This window comes from Lissotriton vulgaris, chromosome 3_1 (genome assembly GCF_964263255.1).
Source record: "Lissotriton vulgaris chromosome 3_1, aLisVul1.2, whole genome shotgun sequence".
In the NCBI taxonomy this organism is placed as follows: domain Eukaryota; kingdom Metazoa; phylum Chordata; class Amphibia; order Caudata; family Salamandridae; genus Lissotriton; species Lissotriton vulgaris.
The window spans coordinates 1,255,990,616-1,256,014,070 of record NC_141689.1 but is presented as its reverse complement, the minus strand read 5'-3'; the positions used below and the strand labels follow the sequence as shown (position 1 = coordinate 1,256,014,070).

Genomic DNA, 23,455 nt, shown 5'->3' with positions numbered 1-23,455 from the left:
CCAAAGGAGGACTCGCCACCTTCTGTTCTGTCAAAATAACTGATTTTCAAACCTCTGAATGTTAGTCCTCCCATAGTTTCCTGGTCACTCGCTTAACCTTTCCTGTTGAGCCCGATATGTTAATCCATCACTCATCGACTCATTGTAAACCCTTACACCCACTGAGACTGCACATTTTCGTGCTGTATTGAAGGATGTCTGGAGTGTTTGGGACTCTGCTTCTTTAATTAACTTAATGAATAAGACTCTGCTTGGACGTTTGATAAAATACTGTGAGATTATTTTTTCGCTATTTTAGAGCTTTAATAGAATGTGTACGTTTGTTTACATGGCTTAAGGGTGGAAATGCCGACCTGGCAGTGCTGTTTACGCGCAGACCTTATCTCGCACCACAGAAACACGTCTGCACTTCAGCAAATAAAATGATGGCAGAGACTCAGCACTGCCTCCATTTATTGTATTGCTTCCGTGCCTGGTGTGTGCCCAGCTGTAGTCAGGGTGGAGGGCCAGGGACTGCAGGAAAGCCTACTGATTTCTTTTCACATGTGATTGTGCGTTTGGGTAATTTTTCATCACATCTTCCACATTTGGGTGTAAATGTTTACCTTAAGCTGAATTGGCTGAGTGTTACACGTGCTAGTAAATCATAAATTATATTTATCTTACAGAATATTCGCAGATGCCTAATGGCCAAGATCACCCGGGAAACCTTCCGCCATCAGTGCTTTCAATGCTGCAGGATTTTAAGCTCATAATTACATTATCGAGTAATCAAACATGCAAATCCCACATTGAAAGGTGCTAAAAAAGCCAGACCTGGTTGAAGATGTCACATACACCAGGTCACTTGGCAACTATGGCGTGCTGGTAAAAATGTAGATGCAGTGTATTTAAACTTCTATTCTTGTGAGCCAACATGAATTATTGAGGCGCCCAGATTAACCTGAAAGTACACGCCCTGTACCACACACAGAAACTACATTTCAGGAATTGGACAGCCGATATTCAGACAATTCAAGATCCAAATACAAGGGTACCCAAAGGGGAAAATGTAGGTAGACTGGTTTGATTGTTATTGCCATACTGAAAACTGGACGCTATGAATTATTGAGTGAAAATAGATCTGAATATTCCCAGAACGCATGACTGCAATTCAAAAAGTCGCTGGCTAAACAGCATTGGGCAGTTATTGCTTCACACTATCTGATGCACTAAAGGGAGTACTTGACTTCTCCCCATTAGAGATTCTTCTCTGCAATCAAAAGTTTGGAGTGATATTTGGCGCTGCACACACGCGCGGTCTGTTTTCTGGCGCACACAGCCATGGTTGCAGCGCACAGAGACCCTTCACTGCCGCACACAGAGGAAACAAATTAGAGGGAACATTGCAAGAGGCCCTTGTATAAAAGTGCTGAATATGAATAGCATCACAACAGAGTTTGCTTTCCTTTCTCGTGCTTCTTCATTATTCATAGAACTATCCGAGTGACTAAATTAGGACACATAAGCCCATGAATGCACAGACATTTATGTTATTTGTATAAGTCACCCCTATGAGTGTTCCGCAAAGGCAACCTCTTTGCAGTTTTTGTAAACATCTCTTACCTTTGTAACTTTTGAGAAGCATGCAGTTGCAATAACATTCACAGTTTTGGCATCATTCCTGTAACAAAACATTAAAAAGTCATGTCCCACTACACCATAAAATATACAGCATATTAAAGATGTAAACAAAGTTTAACCGTGTTTTGTAAAAATGTCTTGTACAAGAATAGGCCTGCTACACCACCATAGTGTCTGAAATTAATAAAGGATGCCCACGTCTTTGAATCCAAACTTACTTAAGTTGGGTGGGGGAATAACAGACGGAGGAGTGCTACCTAATCTAGTTAAATGCACAAAACTGACATTCTATATTTTTTTATAAGGTTTATAAAGGGCCACACACTCTCAAGAAGCTTTTTTGTTGAAAGATGTCTTTAATTTTCAAAGAGCATAGAACACGCTTGCTTTAAAAAGCAGTGCATGTTATTAAAAGAAGGTTCTTGTAGTTACATAACCCACGTTATACATATTTATAGTGAGTTCATTACAGCGGATGTATGTGTGGAACCAAGCAGATGATGCTAGGACATAAATCAGACAGTAAGAGAGAAATAGAACAGAGTAACAATGACGAAAAGGCCTGGGAATAATATTGTTGAAAATGGAAACGTACTACGTTGGGGGAGAGAGAGGTCAGATCTCATATAGAGAGCCATGAACAGGCTCTGGTGGGAAGCAACATGTAGGTGTGTAACAAGTATGTGAAGGGAGATGTGGGTGGTGTACTCAATTGGAAATATTCATTGTACATTCAAGAAGGTCTGGCGTCATCTTTAAGTTTTTCTGTGAAGGAGTAAAGTAAGTCATTTCATGAACTTGCTATGTGGTGTCCCCAAAAGCTTATTTAGAATACTGGAATACCACTGTGAGCAATAAAGTAGAAGCGGTAAACACCAACAATTACATTTACATGAGTACCAGACAAAGGGGGTGTTACTATGAATATATCACACATTTATGAATAATAATCATGAATTCTGGGCAAGCCCCCAATGTCAAATAAATGTTTTGGGATGTATTGCAAATGACATAAAATTCAATAATTGTTAGTGGACTTGGGGAGGTAAATGAACGCTGGGAAACCGATTCAGATTTCTTGCTATGTCAAAAAATCCAATACACGAGGATGGTTTCTTGAAACACGCATCTCAGATACCTACCTACACTAAAACTTTGCAAAAGGATACATGACTAAGTCAAGGTATGTGGACTGAAAAAACACTTTTAGATTGTAGTATGGCTGAACTTGGAATATAAAAGGTCAAAATTGCCTTTCAAGCGTTCTTGATTTCTGAGACTTCCAGTTGAGCTCAATGGGATTTCTGAGACTTCCAGTTGAGATCAATACATGAATTGTTCATAGATCTACTGGTCTTGATTGACCGCATGAAGTACAAGAAACATGTAGATAAAAAGAGCACAATGGTAGCAGGTGGGGCAGTGTCACCACTGCACTTCCCTGCTCCATCGTTAATAGATTAAAGAGTGGCATGTAAGTAAACTGAGCAGAAACCATGGCAACTTAGAAGCAGCAAGCAGGCATACAGCGTATACAACATCTGGTGTGTGTGTGTGGTGTGTCTGTGTGTGTGTGTGTGTGTGTGTGTGTAAGGGGAGGGGGCAAAAACAATATTAGAAAGTCCTTTAGCAAAAATACAGATAAAAGTGTATCCAAAATACATAAAGGAGGAAATTGAATGAGAGACTGTGTGAATGGGTGAACAAGAAGGAAGAAATTGTAAATGTTACTACAAACTAGGTAAACAGCCAATGTTTTATATTCAGTATCGATTTGAGGTTTTGTTTTACGAATAATTGCTCTCACCAAATGTTTCGTTTGTACAGCTCAATCATCACATCCAGCGATATCTTGGCTGCAGTGGCATTGCTGTCCCGTAGCATGGTGTACATGAAGTTTTGCAGAGCCTAACCAAAGAAAAAGAGGGACATGTTTCCAAAAATCAAAGGAACAGCATGGTGTGTTCAATCTCAATCCCAATACAGAGCACTTACTGTGTTGACCTTGTTGTTCTTGTGTTTAGCATTTATGTTCTTGATATCAGATACAATATGTGTATACAAGGTCTGAAAAGAGACAGGTAATGGAGTTAAACATTACTCATGAAGAAAAGGTCATACTTTTTATTTGATATGTATTCTTCAGGTCTGTTGAAACAAATCCCAACATAAGTTCTTATTTGCTTTCTAGAAAGATCTTAACTAAATATATCTAATTAATTATGAAGGCTCGAGACATTAAATTAATCAAATAATACAAACATGTGTTAGTTGAATTCACACTTGACCTACTTATAAAATGTAAAATCTCGCCAATTCTATACATGTTCAGAATGTCACACTCCAATAGCATAGGATAACCCGTGACTGTTTCCAGGTCCCTGCGAATTCCAATAATGGATGTTGTCACAGTCAGAACGGAAGACACACAATACCAATGTAAATAATCCTACAACTATTGATTGTTCAAATCTCTTTTTTGAGGAAGAACATAATCTTAGTAAGAGCAGAAAGTTTCCAAGAGGGTTAGTTTTGTTGTCCAGCACCATTTAGCTACCTTAATCTTAAGCATTTTCTTTAAAAAAACAAATCCTTCTACTGGAAATTACAGTTGATCAAAGAAGAAATACAGACTCAAGATAGACACTGATATTTCAATATCTGTGTACACTATTTTTACTAAATACTATGATATATCGCTAAGGAAAGTACTCACTCATGCATCTGTCAAACAATAGCAAAGAAGTGAGACTTAATGAAGGCCTATAGCCTTGGCAGACTTTATTGGTAGTCCCGTCATATGCATTGTATTGCGACAAACTGCGGCAGGGTTAAATGGGATACGCTCCCTGCAGGCGTGGCTCCTAGGCAGTACTAGAGGGCTGCGAGGAGCGAGAAGTGTGGTGCTATTTGGGAGTTGCTTGAATTACAGCTTTGAGCGAGGCCTGCTTTCTCTCTGGCACTTCTTTGGATATCAGCGGTGTCCACATCTAGAGGCAGAGGGGATCTCCACTTGTGATGGTCTCCAGGTTTCCCACCGGGGGTAAGTGCGCGTGCTATGCTTAATGTTTTGGCAGGATTGTAGTGCTACCCAGTAGGGGGTCTCTTGGGAAGGCCACAATAATGCCTTTGTGAGTTGTTTTGGGGATATTTGAGATATTTACAGGAGTGGATTTGCCAGAAGGGCTAAATTAAGGGATCCAAGAGGTTTTTTTTGATTTGGGAGTATTAGAAAATGCAAAGTCATTCTAAGGCCTCTGGCTCTACAACAACACATTTTGAGATATCCGCCCCAAGTCAACGGGCTAAGAAAAAAGTGGGCCACGCCACAGCAGGAGCTATTTGCACCGCTTCGGCTCGTAAGAATTATACTTTCTGTAACAAAGGTGCAAGCAATAGTGAGGACCAGCACTCCTCTGAGAGGGGTTGGGAAACAATCTCTATAACCTCTGGGCAGAACAATAGCAGCACAGAATCCATATGAGTGACGCCCACTTAGACCTCAATGAAAGAATCAAGAGAATTTAGTTCGGAACTAGAGACTGTTCTCCTGAAAGCCAAATAAGTTATGGAATACCCGTTTTTATGAAGACGAAATTATGTCCAGGGACTAGTGTGGCCCCGGTGATTGATCAGTCCAAGAAGGTGTAGCTCCCGCAGTATGCACAGCCTCCACAGTCGCACCGGCAAGAGTCACATTCACCAGCTCCCCCCCTCTCCTGCGGCAAACCAATGGTATTTCAAACCTCGACATCCCCTACCGGCCAGTTATAGCCCTGGGGTCTCCTGTCCCTGAGAAGGAAGGGCAGGATGTAACAAGGTGCAACATGATCCACTTCTTACAAATAATGAGACATTCCAGAGCAGCTTTCCTTCTACGATGCAATGGGTCACCAAGACTCTGCTAAATCTCATCCTGGAGTTAATACGGGAATTGAAAGCCTCATAAACCCTCGAAATTGCCGCTCCACATGCAAGTCTTACGAAAACTGAGGAGACTGTGGCCCAGATCCTGGAGAGACTAAGAGAGGCAGAAGGAAGGATCTCTCAGCTAGGAGATCAAGTAGTTTGCCTACTGGAAAGGACGGCCGCCTTCCAGAAACAGCAGTCCTTGATTGAATACAAGTTGGAGAAGTTGGAAAATCACTTGAGGCACACTAATCTGCACAATGTTGGGGTCCAAGGAAGGACGGGAGGGACAGCAAACACTGCAATGGGTAAACACCTTCATTAAAAAATATGTCCTCTCGAAACATCCCAGTGATCTCACACTTACAAGAGCGCACCGGGTACCCGTGCATCTGCCTCCAAATTCAAAATACCCTCGCAAAATTCGGGTAAGTTTTGAGGACTGCAGGGTGAAGGAGTTAGTGCTATCAAAGAGAAACAGTTTAGTACCCCTGAAATCCCTCTCTGCCATATTTTCTCTGACACGTCTGCTTCAGCAGCGAGGAGGAGGAAAGAATTTGTAAAGATGCTTCATCTTTTTAAGGTGCAAGGAGCATATGCAATGATCGCACTGCACTTGAAGCTGAAGGTGCTTGTAAAGGGTCGGTTCCACGTCTTATACGACGTCTCGGATGCTCAAGAACTATTGCAACAAACATCATGGAAGCCATTAGCAAGGAGTGTGTGATCAGAGAACTGGACTATTGAGGCAGTCCAAAAATTGGGGAACTAATATGACATATGCAACTCTCCCTTTTTCTAGGGGTTGACTCTCATGGCTGTGGCTTATAGTCCTAACTTTATAAGTTTCATTATACAGTTGGTGAGCCTTACTTAGATAACTTCATAGGGGGAAGGTAGGCCGATCAATCTGGGCTCAATGCCAGGGGGCCAGATTTTTGGGGGAGGGAAGCATGTTAGGTGTGAGTGGGATAGCGCACCACTCACCACAGCTTATGGGTGAGGGGTTAAAGAAGGGTGTGTGAGGGGCACTTGGTAGGTGGAAGGCAGTGGCGTAACGAACCTTGAGGGGGGCCCCCCTGCAGGGTACGTGAAGGGGCCCCCTCCGGACTCAATCTAGAGCTCCCCAGCAGAAGTGCGGTGCCGACGGGCCCCCTGGAGGGTGACAGTGAGGGCCCCCCACATCGCGGGGGCTGCAGGGGCCTGTGCTACTCCCCTGGTGGAGGGGTGAGGTGAAAAGAATGGAAAATATGGATCCAGGTTTGCCATTACTTAATTTAAGCAGTAAGGAAGGTAGAACAGAATGTTAGTCTGGTTTGAGGGGAGCTTCAATCCGCAGCTCAGGCCTCTCCATTTTATTAGTTCATGGCAAGAGAAAGGAGGGACAAAATTTGGGAATTGTGTACTTTCTTTCCGTGAAAAAGATAGTCTGCTCTCTGTAGTGCCTTAGACTAAGGGGGAGGGAGCCTATATGGGTAATACTTCCCTTTTATTTCCTTCTGGTTTTTAGAGCCGTGAGTAATTCCCTGAAGGTAATGTCCTTCAATGCAAATGGGCTCAACAACTTTAAGAAACTTCAGGCAATAGAAAGCTAGGTTTTAGCCGGCGAACCTTGTAGTGATCTTGATCCAGGAGACTCATATCCCGGCTGGTAAACGGTCAAGATTCTCAATGTTTAAATACTTAGCAGCATATAGAGGGTTTTCGTCTGCTCAAGCCGGTCCTAGCGGCACAGCAATTCTTTGGACAAAATGGGCAGGTGAAGAAGTGGTTAACAGTGCCAGCGATACAGAGGGTCGCTGGTGCTGGGTTACTTGTCTGATAGGGTCAAACCTTTTTCATTTGCTAGTTTTTTTTTTTTTTTATATTTCTTTTTATTGAAACAAGGCATCAAACTAAGTGCATAGTACAGAGGTTAAACATACCCACATAACATTACATCATATCAATAATAATGGGAGGGGGGGGGGTGGAAAAAGAAAAATACTAATCCATGTCCATGCAAGGGTCACAGGGATGTAGGCATATCCAAAATAGAGTCAACCGGTGGTACGCAGATCTCCCCCCTGTATCGATTCCACGACCCCCAAACAGTTGCCCATTTACGAGGTCGGCCTCTTGCCAGGTAGACAGTCTTTTCCCGGAACATAAACCAGTCCATGCTCTCTTTCCATTCCTCAAGCTTGGGCGGTCTCTTGGATCCCCGCTGTTGTGCTATATTTTGTTTCGCTATCATTGCCCCTAGAGTGGCCCACCTGGACTGTGCTGTGTTTCGATCTGTAGTGTCCCAGATATTAAGGAGACATCGCCTCGCCTCTGGCAGCACCATCACCCTCAATAACTCTCCCATAACATCATGTGTCGCACTCCAATACTCCACCATATAATGACATTCTCACAGTATATGGAGGAACGTGCCCACCCGACCACATCCTACATTTTCTAGCTTTTAAGTGCCATTGGAAGACAACATTACTTAAGGTACATTAGGTAAAACTCCCTTGGTAATTATGCAGGGATTTTAATTTGTTGCAGGATCCAAGAGTGGATTCTTCTGTTAAGGCAAAAAAAAGCCTTGAGCTAGAAGTGACCAAAATACCAATGGGCCCGAAACGCAGGTGTTAAATAAGCAATATCTGCAGGAGGAATGGTAGGTACAAATTCTTAAAGATGAGATTTGGGAATTCTTGACGATTAATGAGAAGACCCCACCAGAGGCTATGGTTTGGGGCTCTATGAAGGCATTTATCAGAGGGAGGATAATAAGTAAGGATGCAAAGAATAGGAATAGCCTCAAGGCCAAAAAACAAAAATGGATTTTAGAACACGGAACGAGCACCCAAGAATCGGAAAAAAGCCTTGAAATGTCCAATCACTGGAATAATAAGTAGGGAATCAGGGATGGTTTGAAAAATCATGTTAAACCATAATGGACAGATTTATTCATAGAATGAGTCAATTGATAAACTCTCTTTAGAAAGATTTTTTGTAGATTGTGATACTCCAGCTGTCTCAGCCTGTTGTGGTGCCGCTGCTTGCCGCAAGACCTGCCATTTTTGCCGCACAAACCCCTGGTGAGAAGAGGGTCCCAGGGGATAACGCCGCCACCGCCACGCCACGCCATCTCTACACTCTGGGGTGGACTTTATCCCCAGAGTGCATCGCAGGATTACCGCAGCTGCCGAGAGTGAGTGAGGGAGAGGCGGGGCCAAAGCGCTCATAGCGCAGCCTCTCCTCCCGTGGTGTGGGAGTTGTCTCTGCTTGTTGTGGTGCCGCTGCCTGCCGCAAGACCTGCCATTGTTGCCGCACAAACCCCTGGTGGGACGAGGGTCCCAGGGGATAGCGCTGCCACGCCATCTCTACACTCTGGGGTGGACTCCAACCCCCAGAGTGCATTGCAGGATTCCCGCAGCTGCCGCGATTAAGTGAGGGAGAGGTGGGGCCAACGCGATCATAGCGCAGCTTCTCCCACCGCGGCACAGGATGCAACCCGGACCAAGGGCGGGCCCGTCTGTGCCCGTACGGGACTGTCAGAGGCCGGACCGGGCCACCCCTCTGACATCTTCAATCAGTTGGCTCCTGCAGAGGTGAGTGGGGCTTTATATCAGTTTCATGTCCGGGGAAAAAAATATCATGGGCAAACGCAACCCAATTTCAGCATCGCGTAACACCACGACTATCAACAGCATGGTGGAGAGGGCGGTGAATATAGTCAGCACTGAAATCGAATTAACTGAGAGGCGCCTGTCCCTGGGCTTAACAAATTCCGATCTTCTTTTACAAAATGAGAACATTGTTATGAGTGACCCCCAATTAACGTTGCTTCTTCAGGCTGATCTTGGCCTACATCTACCAGTCGGAGAATGCGCATTGGGCGCTGAGAGGGTTGATGAAACTGGACATCCAGGGGCAATAGAAGACTCCGCATCTGGGGGCTGCTCTAGGGATACCTTAGTATCGTCAATCACAGATGTATCCCCGAACCCAGAAGTTTGCGGAGCAAAAAGGAAAAGGAAACCAGCTAAACCGGTCTGCTCCAAATGGAAACAACCTCCTCGTCTGAACTCCCAACGTACTAAGCTAACTACGTGGATTCAGGGCCCAAAAGCTCCAGTGGATTCAGTATCCGGCAGTGCCCCGATTGATTTCATTCCATCAGAGACCCTAAACAGTTCCGCATATACCCAGACTGAATCTATAGAGACACCTTTTTCTAAACCCATCCCTACCAAAAATGCCAACTTTCAAGCCTTGATATATACACGGGGGGGGGGTTCGATTTGTTTTATTAATTTCTATAATAATGATTTTTTAACCACGCCTAATATGAATTTTGTTAACCTTTTTAACTTTATTTTGTATATGTATAATCTCATGGGAAAACAAAGACTGACAGGGATATGTCTGGGTTGTGATTTCAATGCAAAGATTGCTGGGGGAAATATTTCAACTCCCACCCACTATATTTTAGGCAACCCATGCAAAAGGGGGCTTGAATGATTATACCATCTATTAAACAGCAGTCTCTCAAATGTTATGGACATCGCAGCTATAAATAATGGGGATAGTTTAATACTCACTTATAGAGGCCATGGCCGCGCTTCAACAATAGACTATATGTCTTTATATCAGCAACATTAGAAGACCATTTAGTTGAAGCAGAAGTTAAAGCGTCTTCCTTTGGGGATCACCGCCCAATTTTAGTTTCATTCAGGGTTACCATTAGACCAGATCCTAGAAAGGATATAGGGGCCGGCTACCTAGAACCTTCCACAGACAATCTAAGAGTTAAATGGAAAGGTATGGATAACTGCAGGGTGTTCCAAAAGATGGTAAAAACCTAGCCATCACTCTGTGAGACTTGTCTCACATTGGATGATCCTAACCCAGAGGTAGTTTCTGCATTTGCCTTACTATGCACAGGCATCAAAAAACTGATTTCGAGACCCGTACTTGCATCCAACCCCAACCCTAGGTGGTTTAACAGCACTTGCTCTAGGGCAAATAGAGAACTTAGAACTGCCCTATCAGCCTCCCCTAGGGACACTAATCTTATTAGATCACTGAGGCACACCTATAAAAGAGTGGTGAAGCAGAGGCAAGACGTGATCTTAAAAGAACAATGGAGTAATTTGGCCTGTGCTGCAAAGATGTACTGGGGTGAATGTATGACATTGTTCTGCATTCTGTCCATCAACTGTTGTTTTTGCATTTGTCACCCCGAGTGGGATGGGTATGCTCAGACGCGAGTCCCATGCTCTCTACACCACTGGAGTCAAGCTATCCTGGCTGAAGACGGCTGATAGCCAGAAACCGGTCCAAGGATGCTTGATGCCAGTCCAGGTAAGACATGGCTTGGCAGTTCGGGCTGGACTGTTCCCATGAGACACAGGGTCAAGGCTGATTTGCATATGGACATGTCTGAACTGGGGTGGTGTGGAGTGCAAAAAAACGATGGATTTAGGCCCAGATCTCTGTACTGGGGTGAATGTATGACATTGTTCTGCATTCTGTCCATCCACTATTGTTTTTGCAAAGATTAACAACACAAACGTTTTTGGACAGCTGCTATCACTGGGCAATATACTTACCCTGTTAAGTTGTAACATAACCAGCGGAGCGTGGGTAGCCCACTTTTCCAAAATATACGCTGTTATACCTCAGTGGGAAGATACTCTTGAGAACTTTGCTGTTACTCGCATTCAAATATCAATATCGGAGGTTGAGGATGCAATTAATCAAAGTCTGGGCAATAAAGCTTCGGGCCCGATAAAATCTAGGCCAGAGTTTTGGGCTCCTTTCTTACTTAATGTTTTAAATAACTTGACAACAACTAAAATCCCCAATACAAGGTCTACATCTGTAATTGTTCCAATTTTTAAAAAGGGAGACTGTTCCAACCAGAGTTGTTACAGACCAATTTCTTTAATCGATAATACTCTTAAGATATTGGGAAGGGTCCTATTTAACACACAATCAGAATATGGGCAGAGGAGGAAAATATCCTAAACAGATGTCTGCTGGGCTTCCGAAGCAAACTTGGAACAGTGTCTCAACCTTAATTTGATGATAGGTAAATATACCATCGCAAGACACGGCCCCCTTTACCTAGCATTTATGGACCTTACCTCTGCCTTCGATTTTGTTAATAGATCTCGGCTCTGGCAATGCCTTTTAGACTACGGGTTGGATGAGGATATAGTGCACTTTTTAGCATATCTACACAGGGACCTAAGGGCACGGTGAGAATAACCACGGATGGGAAATTCTCAGGGGACATAGTGGTCGGAAGAGGTGTCAGGCAAGGGTGCGTTTTGGCCCCACTTTTGTTTATTTTATATATTAACCCGTTCGATGCTTGTGACAAGGTCAACTTGTCATGGGTGTTACCTGCACTGTGCTTATGACGAGTTGACCTTGTCACATAACAAGGGATTTTTAAAATTGCAACACAGCACGGGAATGTGCTGTAGCAATGATGCGGTTAATGAGTTACATAATGCGTTGTCTGACCTGACAACAGATGTCCCAATAATCAACTGTAACAAATTGCCTGCCCTATTATATGCAGATGATTCTGTTTTAACGGGACATACACTCAATGCTTTGCGTATATTAGTTAGGGGCTTTGTTGAATTTATGAATGGTCTGAATCTTTGTACGAATTAAAATCCCTTCGCTGCGGCAGCCATTCCGCCGCAGCACTAAGGGGGCAGGGGGGCCACGCGGTTCCGTCATGGCCTCGCCCGCTCAATAGAACGCACCGCGCAGGCGCGAAATCAGCGGTGCGCAGGCACGTCGAGCGGGCCATGACGATACCGCTCCGTCATCAGCACAGCGCTACCGCAGCTGATGACGGAGCGGTTCCGTCACCAGCGCGGAAGCAGTTAAGAAATCTTTTTTAATGTGTTGTGGCCCTAAAAAATGTCTTATTAATGTTATTACCTCGGGTTCAGAGACCCTGATACGCACTCCCACTTTCCCGTACTTGGGTCTACAATTTTCAGATAATGCATCTTGGGCACCCCATTTGGCATATGGTCGGACCAAATTTTTAAAGGCAGTTAATTCGATTTTAAACCTACCCCAACCAAAAAGAATTGAGGAAGTACTGCCCCAACGTAAAATTTATAGGACACAATGTGTACCCATCATAACTTACGGGGCTGAAATTTGGGGCTTTATAAACTCTAAAAGCGCCCAGGTGGAAGAAAATAGATTTTGCAGGAGAATTTTGGGGATACCCATGGCATCTCATCCTCTACTTTTGCTTGTCACAATGAGTTAAAATGATCTTACCTAGAGGACTATATTAGGTCCCGCCCTGCCCTGTTTTGGATGAAGGTTTGGCAAAATCCGGCAGCCTCGTTAACAAGGGAAATTATAGTCGACTGTTTAAAAAGCGACAAGGGCGGAGACATACCGTGGCTCGCAGAAGTAAAGGCAAATCTAACAAGAGTTAATCTTGGTCATATTTTCCATAAACCAGATCAACTAGAAGGAATCGTCAAAAAGACTGTCCGCAAAGCTTTATAAATATATTATGGGGACACGAGACACGCACAAGAGCTTACCAAAGTATCTGTGGCACATTATTTATCAATGATAGAAGATGGTGGTCCCTCCTCTTATTTACCAGCTAGTTATCTTTTAAGAGATATCACCCGCTGGGAGCGAAGTTGCTTTTTTGCCTCAGATCTGGCTCACTAAAATATTTGTTGTGTTTTCCCTTAGGCTACCAACCTAACATTGAGGCCACAAGGGCACTGCTCTGCCCTTGTGGCAACTTAGGTAAGCAGTCCATGTTGCATTTTTTGTACTTTTGTACTTTTTATCAAAAGTACAGTATGCAACTTCTGATCCCGTTTTCTTTAGGGCCAATGGAATAACGGACCCCAAGGATGCATATAAAACTATTCTCCAGCTCAATGGTGAATATTTAACATTTCAAGTCTGCACTTTTTTTTAATATGGCTATTCGCTCATGCACTTCTATGAACCCCTGATAGGCGGGCCAAGTTGTATTATATGCAATCTTTGACTTTACACTCAAATACGGAAATATGTTTTCTGATTGATATCCGAATGAATAGGAGTATTATGTATGGAATTTAACAAGCTTGTTTCCTCTTGCTGCTATTTTTTCAGATCAATTTGCACTTTGCACATTGGCACTTTCTTATATGATGCTGCTATTTGTAACACTAGTAACAACCGTGTGATGATTTATCTAATCGTTTTATGTAGTTAAAGTTTTATGTATGTTCTTTAATGTAGATGATGTTTTTATGTGACTTATTAGCTTGTCCATCCCTGCTGCTATTTTCTCCAAACCATTTGCACTTTGGCACTTTATCATATGAAGTTGCTACCAAAACATACCTGTGATAATTCTGTGATGTTTCACTGAACTGTTTTTATAGTTAAAAAGTTTTTTTTGAAAGTAAGTTTTTTTAAACCTAGTTGATGCTTTAATGCAAATGTTTTTGTGATTAATTATGTGAGAAATGTTTGTGCTTTTATGGATACTGCATATCTGAATAAAGATCACTGAATGAATGAATGATACTACAGCCTTAACTAGAAAAGAGGGAGGCAATATGTATCTACCCTTCTCTAGGGAGGAATTGTTAGAGGTCTTTACGAATCTGCCTAATGGGAAAATCTGTGGCCCACATGGATTCCCTGTGGAACTTTTTTCCAACCTTTTAGCCAATCCTCTTTTATCTCTAGCTAATAGAATGCTACAGGGAGGTGACATACCAACTTCTTTTTTTAAGGTGAATGTGGTAAGCTTTCTGAAAAAAGACAAAGAGGCTGAAGATCCTAACTTGTATAGCCCTATCACATTGTTAAGCAAAGATTATAAGATAGTTACTAACCTACTTGCAAATAGATTCAATCGAACAGCCACAGGAATGATCCACTTAAACCAGAACAGCTTTTTAGCAGCTAGGAGCACACACTCACTATTTGGCGTAAGCTCTGGATTACTTAGCTGTGAATAAGATACAAGACTTGGTGTCCCTGCTAGACGCGGAAAAAGCTTTTGACCTTGTGGTCTAGGAAACTTTATTTAATATATTGACCAGATTTGGTATTCCATCCTGGCTCATGAGGCTTATATATAATTTGTATTGTAAAGCTGAAGCAGGTATTATCATTACTTCAGTTGAAGTGGTGCAAATAAAGGTATTAAGGGGCACAAGACAGGGGTGTACATTATCCCTTATTAGGTTTGCCTTCTTCTTTGAACGACTAGCTAGAGCAATTCGAGCTAATAAAAGTATCCAGCCACCACTCCCACAAATGGATAAAATTATATGCTGACAACATCATGTTAATTCTAGATAGTTGGAAGGAGACTCAAGACAAGCTTTTTGAGATCTTTGCTCAATATGAGGCACAGGGGGTATAGAATTAATAAGAGGAAGACAGAAATAATACTCTGTGGCTGCACTTCAGAGGTCCTACTTCCAGACTTGGCTGTTTGCGTTAACTCCCAATCAAAGCGCTATTTGGGGATAGGTTCTCTTCTAAGATCAAGGATTTATATGACTTTAATTTATCTCCCCTTCTGACTAAGGTACAACACGTATTTTCTCTATGGAATTCTCTCCCTTTGACGATTCTAGGGAGAGTCTCCCTAACTAGAATGCCGGTTCTCCCTTTATTTAATTTTTTATTCTCGGCCACCCAGTGCATGTGAACTACCCCGTTTTTTTAAGCTGTTGAATCCATGGTCTCATCTTTCATCCGGCAGAAATAAAAATCAACCAGAATTGCATTAAGCACTTTATATGAATTACGGCTAAAGGGAGGATTAGCGTTCCCCAATCTCAGTGATTACTACTATGCCAAATTTGCACAATTAATGTCTAGGTTCAATACAAAGACACTCAGGGTTTTTTTATATAAATAACTTTATGCAGTTGATTTTTAAAGAGCTTAATATTCCAGACGTACTAAAGACGACTAAGCTGCCTAAAGGAGTACGCAATAAGAGCTTGATGTGGCTCTTTTGGAAACGTGGAGATCTCTATAGGAGATACTCCATTCCCCAGATCAATGTGGTGACTCCCTTGGCTGCTGTGGATAAAAGTCCAGGGGCGGAGCTCTCACCCGAAATTGTTCAAAGGCGGGGTAAAGCAGGATATTGGAAAATATCAGACTTCCTCATGGGGGACACAGATGGCAAAACTATGGGGAAGTAAGACAGCGTATACAAGATGACTTTGCCCTCTCTGGCACATTTCCAATCGTTAATAAGGTTCTGTTGGATTTGGATTTAGCCCAGATTCTTAGCAGCAGAGAGGTGGCATATGCTCTAAACGAGGATGGGGCTTTAAAAAGGCCAAGGCAATGGAAAAGAAAGCTTTCAGTATGTAAAGGCCTTGAAATTACAAATAAGATATGGAAGGTAGTCACTATATTACATTTTAGTGTGTTAAGAGGAGCCAATTGGCAACGGATGCTTTTTTCTCTAAATGGCTTTTATATAGAATACCAGCTTTTTTTTAACATATATTAGCCCGGCCCTCCAGGGTAACTATCCCCAGTGTATAGGGCATTTCCTGGCAAACTGGACACATGTTATCAGCCACTGTGCAGCTATACAGGGATTTTGGATTGAAATATTTTAGCACTTTGTAAGTGTATGAAGGGTTAATCTGGCTCCAACTATTTAGCGGAGAGTCCTGGGCTATGACCCAGCATTGGCCAGTCCAAAAGGGGGGTAAGATTTGTATATATAGCAACAGCTGTAGCTCAATCTCTTTTACTTCAAAATTGGCGAACTAAGATAATTCTCTCAATGAAGGACTGGCTACAAAAAATGAGACGAGTAAGAAACAGTGAACAATTGTATCCAATACGAACTGGGGGAGTTAGTAAGCTTGAGAAACTCTGGGGACAATATTTCCTATCTGAAGACGTAGAAGCGGTATGAAAGAGACTGATTAAACTGCCCTAGGTCTACTTCCTCATCCTATTGTAGGCACTTCATGAGCTATTCTCCCTCTTTTTGTCTGGTTTTAAGTCAACTGCATTTACAGATGTAGAGCATGTTTTAGCATTTCCTGCTATAATGAAATTCTTTCAATGTAAGATTTTGTACCCTGTGTACTTATTCTATTTTTATAATATGAAATTATATATTTGTATTGAAGGCTCATGTGTCATTTATGATAAACCTTTACTGTAACTTATACCTATGATACTGCAATACCTGGACACTAATAAATATTATTTTTAGAAAAAAATATTACGTTCATCCTTTCCCTCAACGCAACTTAGGGGAAGTATGTCTTTATATGGAGGTTGTGGGAGAATCTGAAATGTATCCGTTACAAAAAAAAAATAAGGTTCATGGTTTCTGAAGATTTTTCTTTGGAATTAAATGTAATAAATGTGCTGCTGGGATTTGCTATTAAAATTGACACTTATCAATCGGCTGCTATGTCAGCCAGATTGTTTCAGCAAAAGGTCACACTATCGCTTCCCAAAAATTTTTTGTGAAAGTTGGGGGATGAGCTATTTTTCCATCTCTAGTATCACTTGGGATTTCAAAAGAGTACCACATATGGGCAATAAAACATCAGGGGGCTGAAAGCAAAAATGTGTGTCATGTCTTTTGATTTCCTCTGCAATTATTGTCATTTTGTACCTTTCTCAGTAACTTATCGTGGCACCTGAGCAGCTCGAAGAACAGTTCCAGCAAAACTGTTGGATTTATCAGATTCTTGTTTCTCAACAGGATCAGAGCTTTGCAAAAAGTCTGTTAAAGAGAAAACAATAGTATTTGTTTTTTATAGTGCACTTAATTAACAAGGTATCAGTGGAAGTCACATGCAACAAGTGAACAGAAAGTCAAACATTAATTGCTAAAAGGAGATTATGAAAAGGAAAGGGTAGGAAATTCAGAAAAGGAGGGGTGGACACAAGGCATACCAACAGTAAATGAACAGAGCTATAAATGTTCATTTTTGATGTGTCTGAAAAACATAAAACTTTGGATAAAAATTCTAAAATTCTAAAATAGGCTACTGGAAATTAGCATGCTGTGCTAGAAACAACAGCATACAGATCATATAAGTTAGAACACACTGTTCAACTCATCCCTCAAATAAACCAAACCCTCATGCCTAGACAGATACTACTATTGTTAAACATAACACATACATGGACCCCTGAGCCATACAATATCTTACTTCTGGAGACCTACCTTGCAAAACACTATTATAGAGTTCACTGCAGTGCTAACATTTAATGACAAATTGGTTTACTGGGACTTTATTTTTAATGCCATATTTAATTTTCTGTTTGCCAACAAAACATCACAGGACAAATGTTTCTTTAAAGCTAGCATGCCCCAGAAAGAGTGTTGGTGGGCTGAACAATGAAGACAACCATGCAAATGCTAATGTGGCTGCCAAGCAAAACAAATATAAAGTGTATTATTAAAATAGGAATAGGAAGTGAGCTTGCATTATGAAAGGAAATGTAAACCATCTGAAACCATCAACGTTTTTTTGGGCCTGCAGAGTAGTGGAGGTTTTGTCTCTGGTTACTTGGTTTGCCAGAAGAGCCTATGGGAGCAAAAGCTGGGCGCTTTGTCTAGGTGTAGATGAGCGAAAAGATACAGTAGACACTGGAAGAGCTATTAAATTCATTAAAATCTAGAGAAAGTGTTCTTCCCAGTAAAGATTCTGGTATTGAAGAGTTTGTTGACACTCAGTACACTAGTTCTGATTCTACTACTTAAGTTTCGGATTAAATTAAAAAAACATTTACAAATTTTAATCAATGTGACAATGGCCAACTTAGCAAGTCGGAAGATTATTCAAAGGTGAATTGGGTGTTATTTTCATTGTGTGCTATTTATTTATTTTATTTACTTTTCCCCACTTTCTCAGCATAATAACTGTTGTGTTGTGTTCCCTTGAGGTCACATGTTCCAACATACACATTCAACTGTTCAACTTTGAGTTGTTGCGGTACAGTAGGTCTTGCAGATGCCTTGGAATGACCCCTGTTAGTCCAGTCAGTCTTAGGGTGGTCTTCTCCCAAACCTTTTGCCGTCTCTCCTTCTGTTTTGCTGGATTTGTTTTTTTTTTGGCCTTAAGTCTCCATGCACTTTACCACTACTAAACAGTGCTAAAATGCTTGTGCAAACTCCCCAAACATGGTAATACTGTGTTACACATGATTGGCATACTTAGTTTACTCGAAAGTCCTTACTAAAGTGGTATACCATATATCCAGAGCCGGTTAATTAAAGCCTACTAGTGGGCCTGCAGCACTTCTTGTGCTACCCACTAAAGTAGCCCCACAAAACATGTCTCAGCCTGCCATTGCAGCCTGTGTGCAGTTTTAATTTGCAATGCGTCCTGGCAAAACAAATCCCTTGTCAGGCCTAAAACTCCCTTTCTTTATACATGCAAGTCATCCCTATGGTAGGCCCTAATCAGGCCATAGGGCACGGTGAAGTGCATTTAAAAAGTTCAACATGCACTTTAAAGTTTTACATGTCTTGAAGTGGAAAACTCCTAAATCCGTTTTTTTCTACTGGGAGGCCACAGGATAAAATTGGGTTACTGTATTGCATTTAACTTGCATTTAACGTGGTAACTTTTGTTTGGGAGCAGGTAGAAATATCATGTTTGATGTCTAAGGAAATGTAATTTAAAATCCTCTTCAATGGTAAAGTCGGATTGCAACTCACAATTCTCAAAAGGACACTTTTAGAAAGATTGGAAACGTAATGTGCAGCCAAAGAGTGCTACTGAAATGAGCCTCACACAAACGTGGGCCGATTAATATGAAGAAGTGTTTTTTAAATGTATTTAAAAAAAATATTATGTGGAAAGAAAACTCATAAAAAGATTAGGAATAATAAATTGCTTGATCTTATGAAAAAAATGTTACCTGAATAATTTCAGGTAGGTAACATTGGATGTTTTTTACGTTTAGAAAGTAGGCATTCTCTTCTTCTAACCATTTGGTTCCTGAGGCTGTTTTCCGAGTCATCTGACTTGGTGTAGTTGTCAGATGGCCTTCCTTTCCATCCCAGACAGCCACATAATAGAGGGACTGGGTGTTGGTAGGATGGACCATCTTGGCGGGACGATTGGTGAAGCTGTGCACAGCACCACATGCAGTTCAAAGAAGCTGCCTTAGGCTAAGACATAAGAACTTCACTCTAGCCTTTTGTGTCTCCAGACATCCTAGGACCACAGCAGAGAGGGAGAAAAACTCTACAAGTTTCTTCCACTTCACAGCTGATACCAGTTATAATATTAGGACCCTCATATCACCTCTTCAGTTAACTTCTGAAACTATGGAGGACTCTGAAAACTTTTTGCCAAAAAGTGATCTGAGAACCAAGAGGAGACCGGGACTTACCTGCTCGCCGATTCACCCTAGATGCAAAGCCGGTTGGGCTGACTAAGCAGTAGTTCCTGCTACGTTCTTCTCCACAGCAGCAACTCCTCTTAGCGGCTCCTCTCTGAAAGAGTATCCGGCCTCCTGGAGCCCTCGTTGGTTACAGCCTGCAGCTTCGTCCCGCTGGAGATTTTTGACTACCAAAAGAAACTATGTTCGAATGTAGAAATCTTCACTGCAACTTCATCAAAAGACTCCTAGACAAAGATGCCTCTACTTCAGACACCTTAATATCAGAGATGTGGTATTGCACTTGTATGTTCAACAGTTTATTTTGTATGTTACGTTATTTTTGTATTTGCCGTTGGTGCAAAAGGTCGGTACCCTACTGAGCAATTAGGGTGTGCATGAACAAACTTGACATGTGCGCTCTGCGTACACAGGACCCACTCCTTCCTTGCACTCCTTTCAATTTCATTCAAATTTTACTCCATACGTTTAGATGCTGGTTTGTAAATTTTATTTTAATTTCCAAACATGATTCTGTAGCGAGTTTTTTAATCCATATAGTACATATTTCATTGATTTTTACATGATTGTGTTTATTCCCAATTGCAATAGCAGCAACAACTACAATCCCCTGCAGGCACTGCTTGACGCTTGCTGGGGGACGTCATCGCGGCGCCTGGAGGCGCAACTTCAGGACGTGGCAGGGCAGGGCCACCCCGTGACTGTATGATCAAAGACAACGATTAATGATCCCCTGATGAAGAGCGTAATGCTTGAAATGCATTGGGAATAAACACAATCATGTAAAAATCAATGAAATATGTACTATATGGATTAAAAAACTCGCTACAGAATCATGTTTGGAAATGAAAATAAAATTTACAAACAAGCATCTAAACGTATGGAGTAAAATTTGAATGAAATTGAAAGGAGTGCAAGGAAGGAGTGGGTCCTGTGTACGCAGAGCGCACATGTCAAGTTTCTACTTCAGACACCGCCAGCCTCCTTTACTTGCTGAACCATATCATCTCCGAGATTTTGCTGCAAAAATTGTTTCAAGTCTGAAGGTAAGCCGAGACCAGACCCAATCCACTTCACGGGCTTCTCCATCGCAGTCAGTCATAACTTTCGACTTTGCCCCAGTTTTGCACGACTATGTCTGAAGTTGGCACTTTGAAAAATAGTGCCTAAAACATCACTTTAAACTAAACTACCAGCAAAAGAGAAAAGGCAGCCCAGTACAGAAGGCCATCTACTTAACACTGTGACAGATCATTTGCTTCTAACAAAAAGTAACTGTGGCTGAGGAGCAGAGCAAATGAAATGTGACAATGCAACTAAAATGGGAATATATCATTGTGCCGCTCTATTAAGGTGATCTTACGTTTTGATAGAAACTATAAAAAATCCTACTGGATTAGTCAGGGAGAACGTGGACTGAAACACTAAGAAAGTAGCCGTCTTTTCTCCATACTTCACAAAAAAAGACACCTTGTCCTGCACTTCAAAGACAGATTAGCCTATTCGGACTCACATTTACTCCCACATCACCGACATCTGACCTGCTAGAAAAGATGATGCTAAAAACTGGGAGTGAGACTGATAATTTAGCCCAATAATTTACATTCTGAATATTTCAGTTAATGTTCGAAAAGTTGTGGGAATCCAGATTCTGAAGCAATGGCCTGACCCCTCTTCCCTCCCCTCACCAATGTATAAACAAGGAAAATTACAGAGTATATGGTCCTACGCAGCAGAAACACCTGAGCTACAGAAGTGCTGAAACAGCAATCACTGTCCATGTTTTATGCTTCAGGCAAATACATGTGTAGGGTCTCAGCAACCTACTTACCATACGAAGATCAACATCCAACAGAGTGTGATTATTGGAAAGGAGGTCCCTCAGTTGCTGTGGGAAGTCAGCAAGGTGGTCTGGATAACACTTGGCAACCTGTGAAAATATACTTTTTTTTAAAAACAAAAGGCACATGCTTATGTTGATTAAATGTATTATATTTAGCTGGCAATCCCAAACATCATATCTGCCATGGACAGATCTATTATCCAAAGAAGTTACTGTAATTAATTGCCAATAATATTCAACTAGCTACATGTAACTGTCATCCAATTTATACCCTATAACACCTGTAATTCCGTGTCAAAATTGATGCAGAATTTTAGTATGGAGCTGTGCTGAAATGCTTTTTAAAGTCAATTACAGCTTCAAAATGCTGATGTCTAAATTATTTAGTTACAAGCTTTTGTAATAACAGTCACTTCTTTAGACAACCTTCAACTAAAGGTTTTAAGAGGTACTATCGATTAAATGTAGATAAGGATGTGTAACATCTTACCTGTGCCATAAACATAACTAGCTCTGCAAGGTCCTTATTTGATTTATCTGGCTGCAATTTGAAGATCTCAATATGAGACTGAAAATGGTGGTACTGTTGGAGAAACTAGAGAAAGCAAGACAGTTTTAAATTCATTTTTCAACTACTGTAATAAAACACACAACAACATGCACAAGTACATACAAAGACAATCTGTCAAGATGTACATTTAGAACAAAAATATTTGGCGAGTTGAGACTGAAAACACCATTACATCAAGAGACACAAGGCATGCATGACCACAAACAAGAACAACCAAATCTGCTTGAGAGTAAAGGTTTCAATGAAGTTACTGCATATATACATAGGATCGGATAAGGCAGATACATGGTAGCGGGAAGAATATAAGAATTCACTGTTGGAATGTGCGGTGCCTGCAGTGACTAGCCGCCAAAAGCTATTTTCACAGTAAAGGGCTGTATCTGTCCTACGAAAGAAACTAAGCTTCAGAATAAAAAGCAATTTCTGCTAACTCTGGTTTGAGATAAGTGGTCAACATTTTTAAACCACCTTTACTAATATGTATTAAAAATCTAATTCACTAGTGAAGTCAGATTTCTGATAGATATTGAGGAAAGGAACTTTTAAATACCTAGACCTTGTCTGCCTGAATCTCAAGTAGATGAGTTAGCATTGACCTGCCAGCAGCTCCCCTTAATGAGATTTTTTTTTTAAATTAAATTTGTACTTTATTGCACATTCAACAAAAGCACACAGCACTCTTCGCCCACAACCCGGAGGCCGGCGGCAACAGTAAATAGTATCCGGTACAGTGTTCAATAGCATCATACACAGCTGTAATGCCAGCATCCCGGAGGCCTGGCGGCGCAGTCAGAGAAATTCTCATGCAGGAATAGTGCTGCCATGTAGCAAGAATGGAATGGACAGTCTGTATATCGGAACCCAGAACCGTAGAGTAAAGTGCAAGTGCAGTGCAGCTAGAGTGACTGAGCAGAAGAAGTCCTGAAGCCAATAAACAATTTCCGCTAAGTAACAGTACAATAAAACCCATACTCAAACAAACCCCCAACCCCCCCAGCAACCGACCTACCCGTACATGTGCCCACCCACCCACCTGCCATATCTGCAGTGTCTGAATGCTAACAGTGTGCCTACAGCCAGAGACCCATAGGCCCCAT

General features: G+C 41.7%; 1 protein-coding gene across 1 annotated transcript in view; it reads right to left on the bottom strand.

Annotated features, from left to right (window-relative positions):
• Window positions 1–23,455, bottom strand: part of SDAD1 (SDA1 domain containing 1) — a 199,967-nt gene that overhangs the window by 134,167 nt on the left and 42,345 nt on the right. The window contains exons 2-7 of the mRNA XM_086961777.1: window positions 22,278–22,382; window positions 21,776–21,874; window positions 17,198–17,308; window positions 3,619–3,690; window positions 3,431–3,531; window positions 1,606–1,663 (exon numbers count right to left, since the gene is read on the bottom strand). Of these exons, the coding sequence (XP_086817903.1) occupies window positions 1,606–1,663; window positions 3,431–3,531; window positions 3,619–3,690; window positions 17,198–17,308; window positions 21,776–21,874; window positions 22,278–22,382 (546 nt within the window). The remainder of the gene's footprint in view (window positions 1–1,605; window positions 1,664–3,430; window positions 3,532–3,618; window positions 3,691–17,197; window positions 17,309–21,775; window positions 21,875–22,277; window positions 22,383–23,455) is intronic.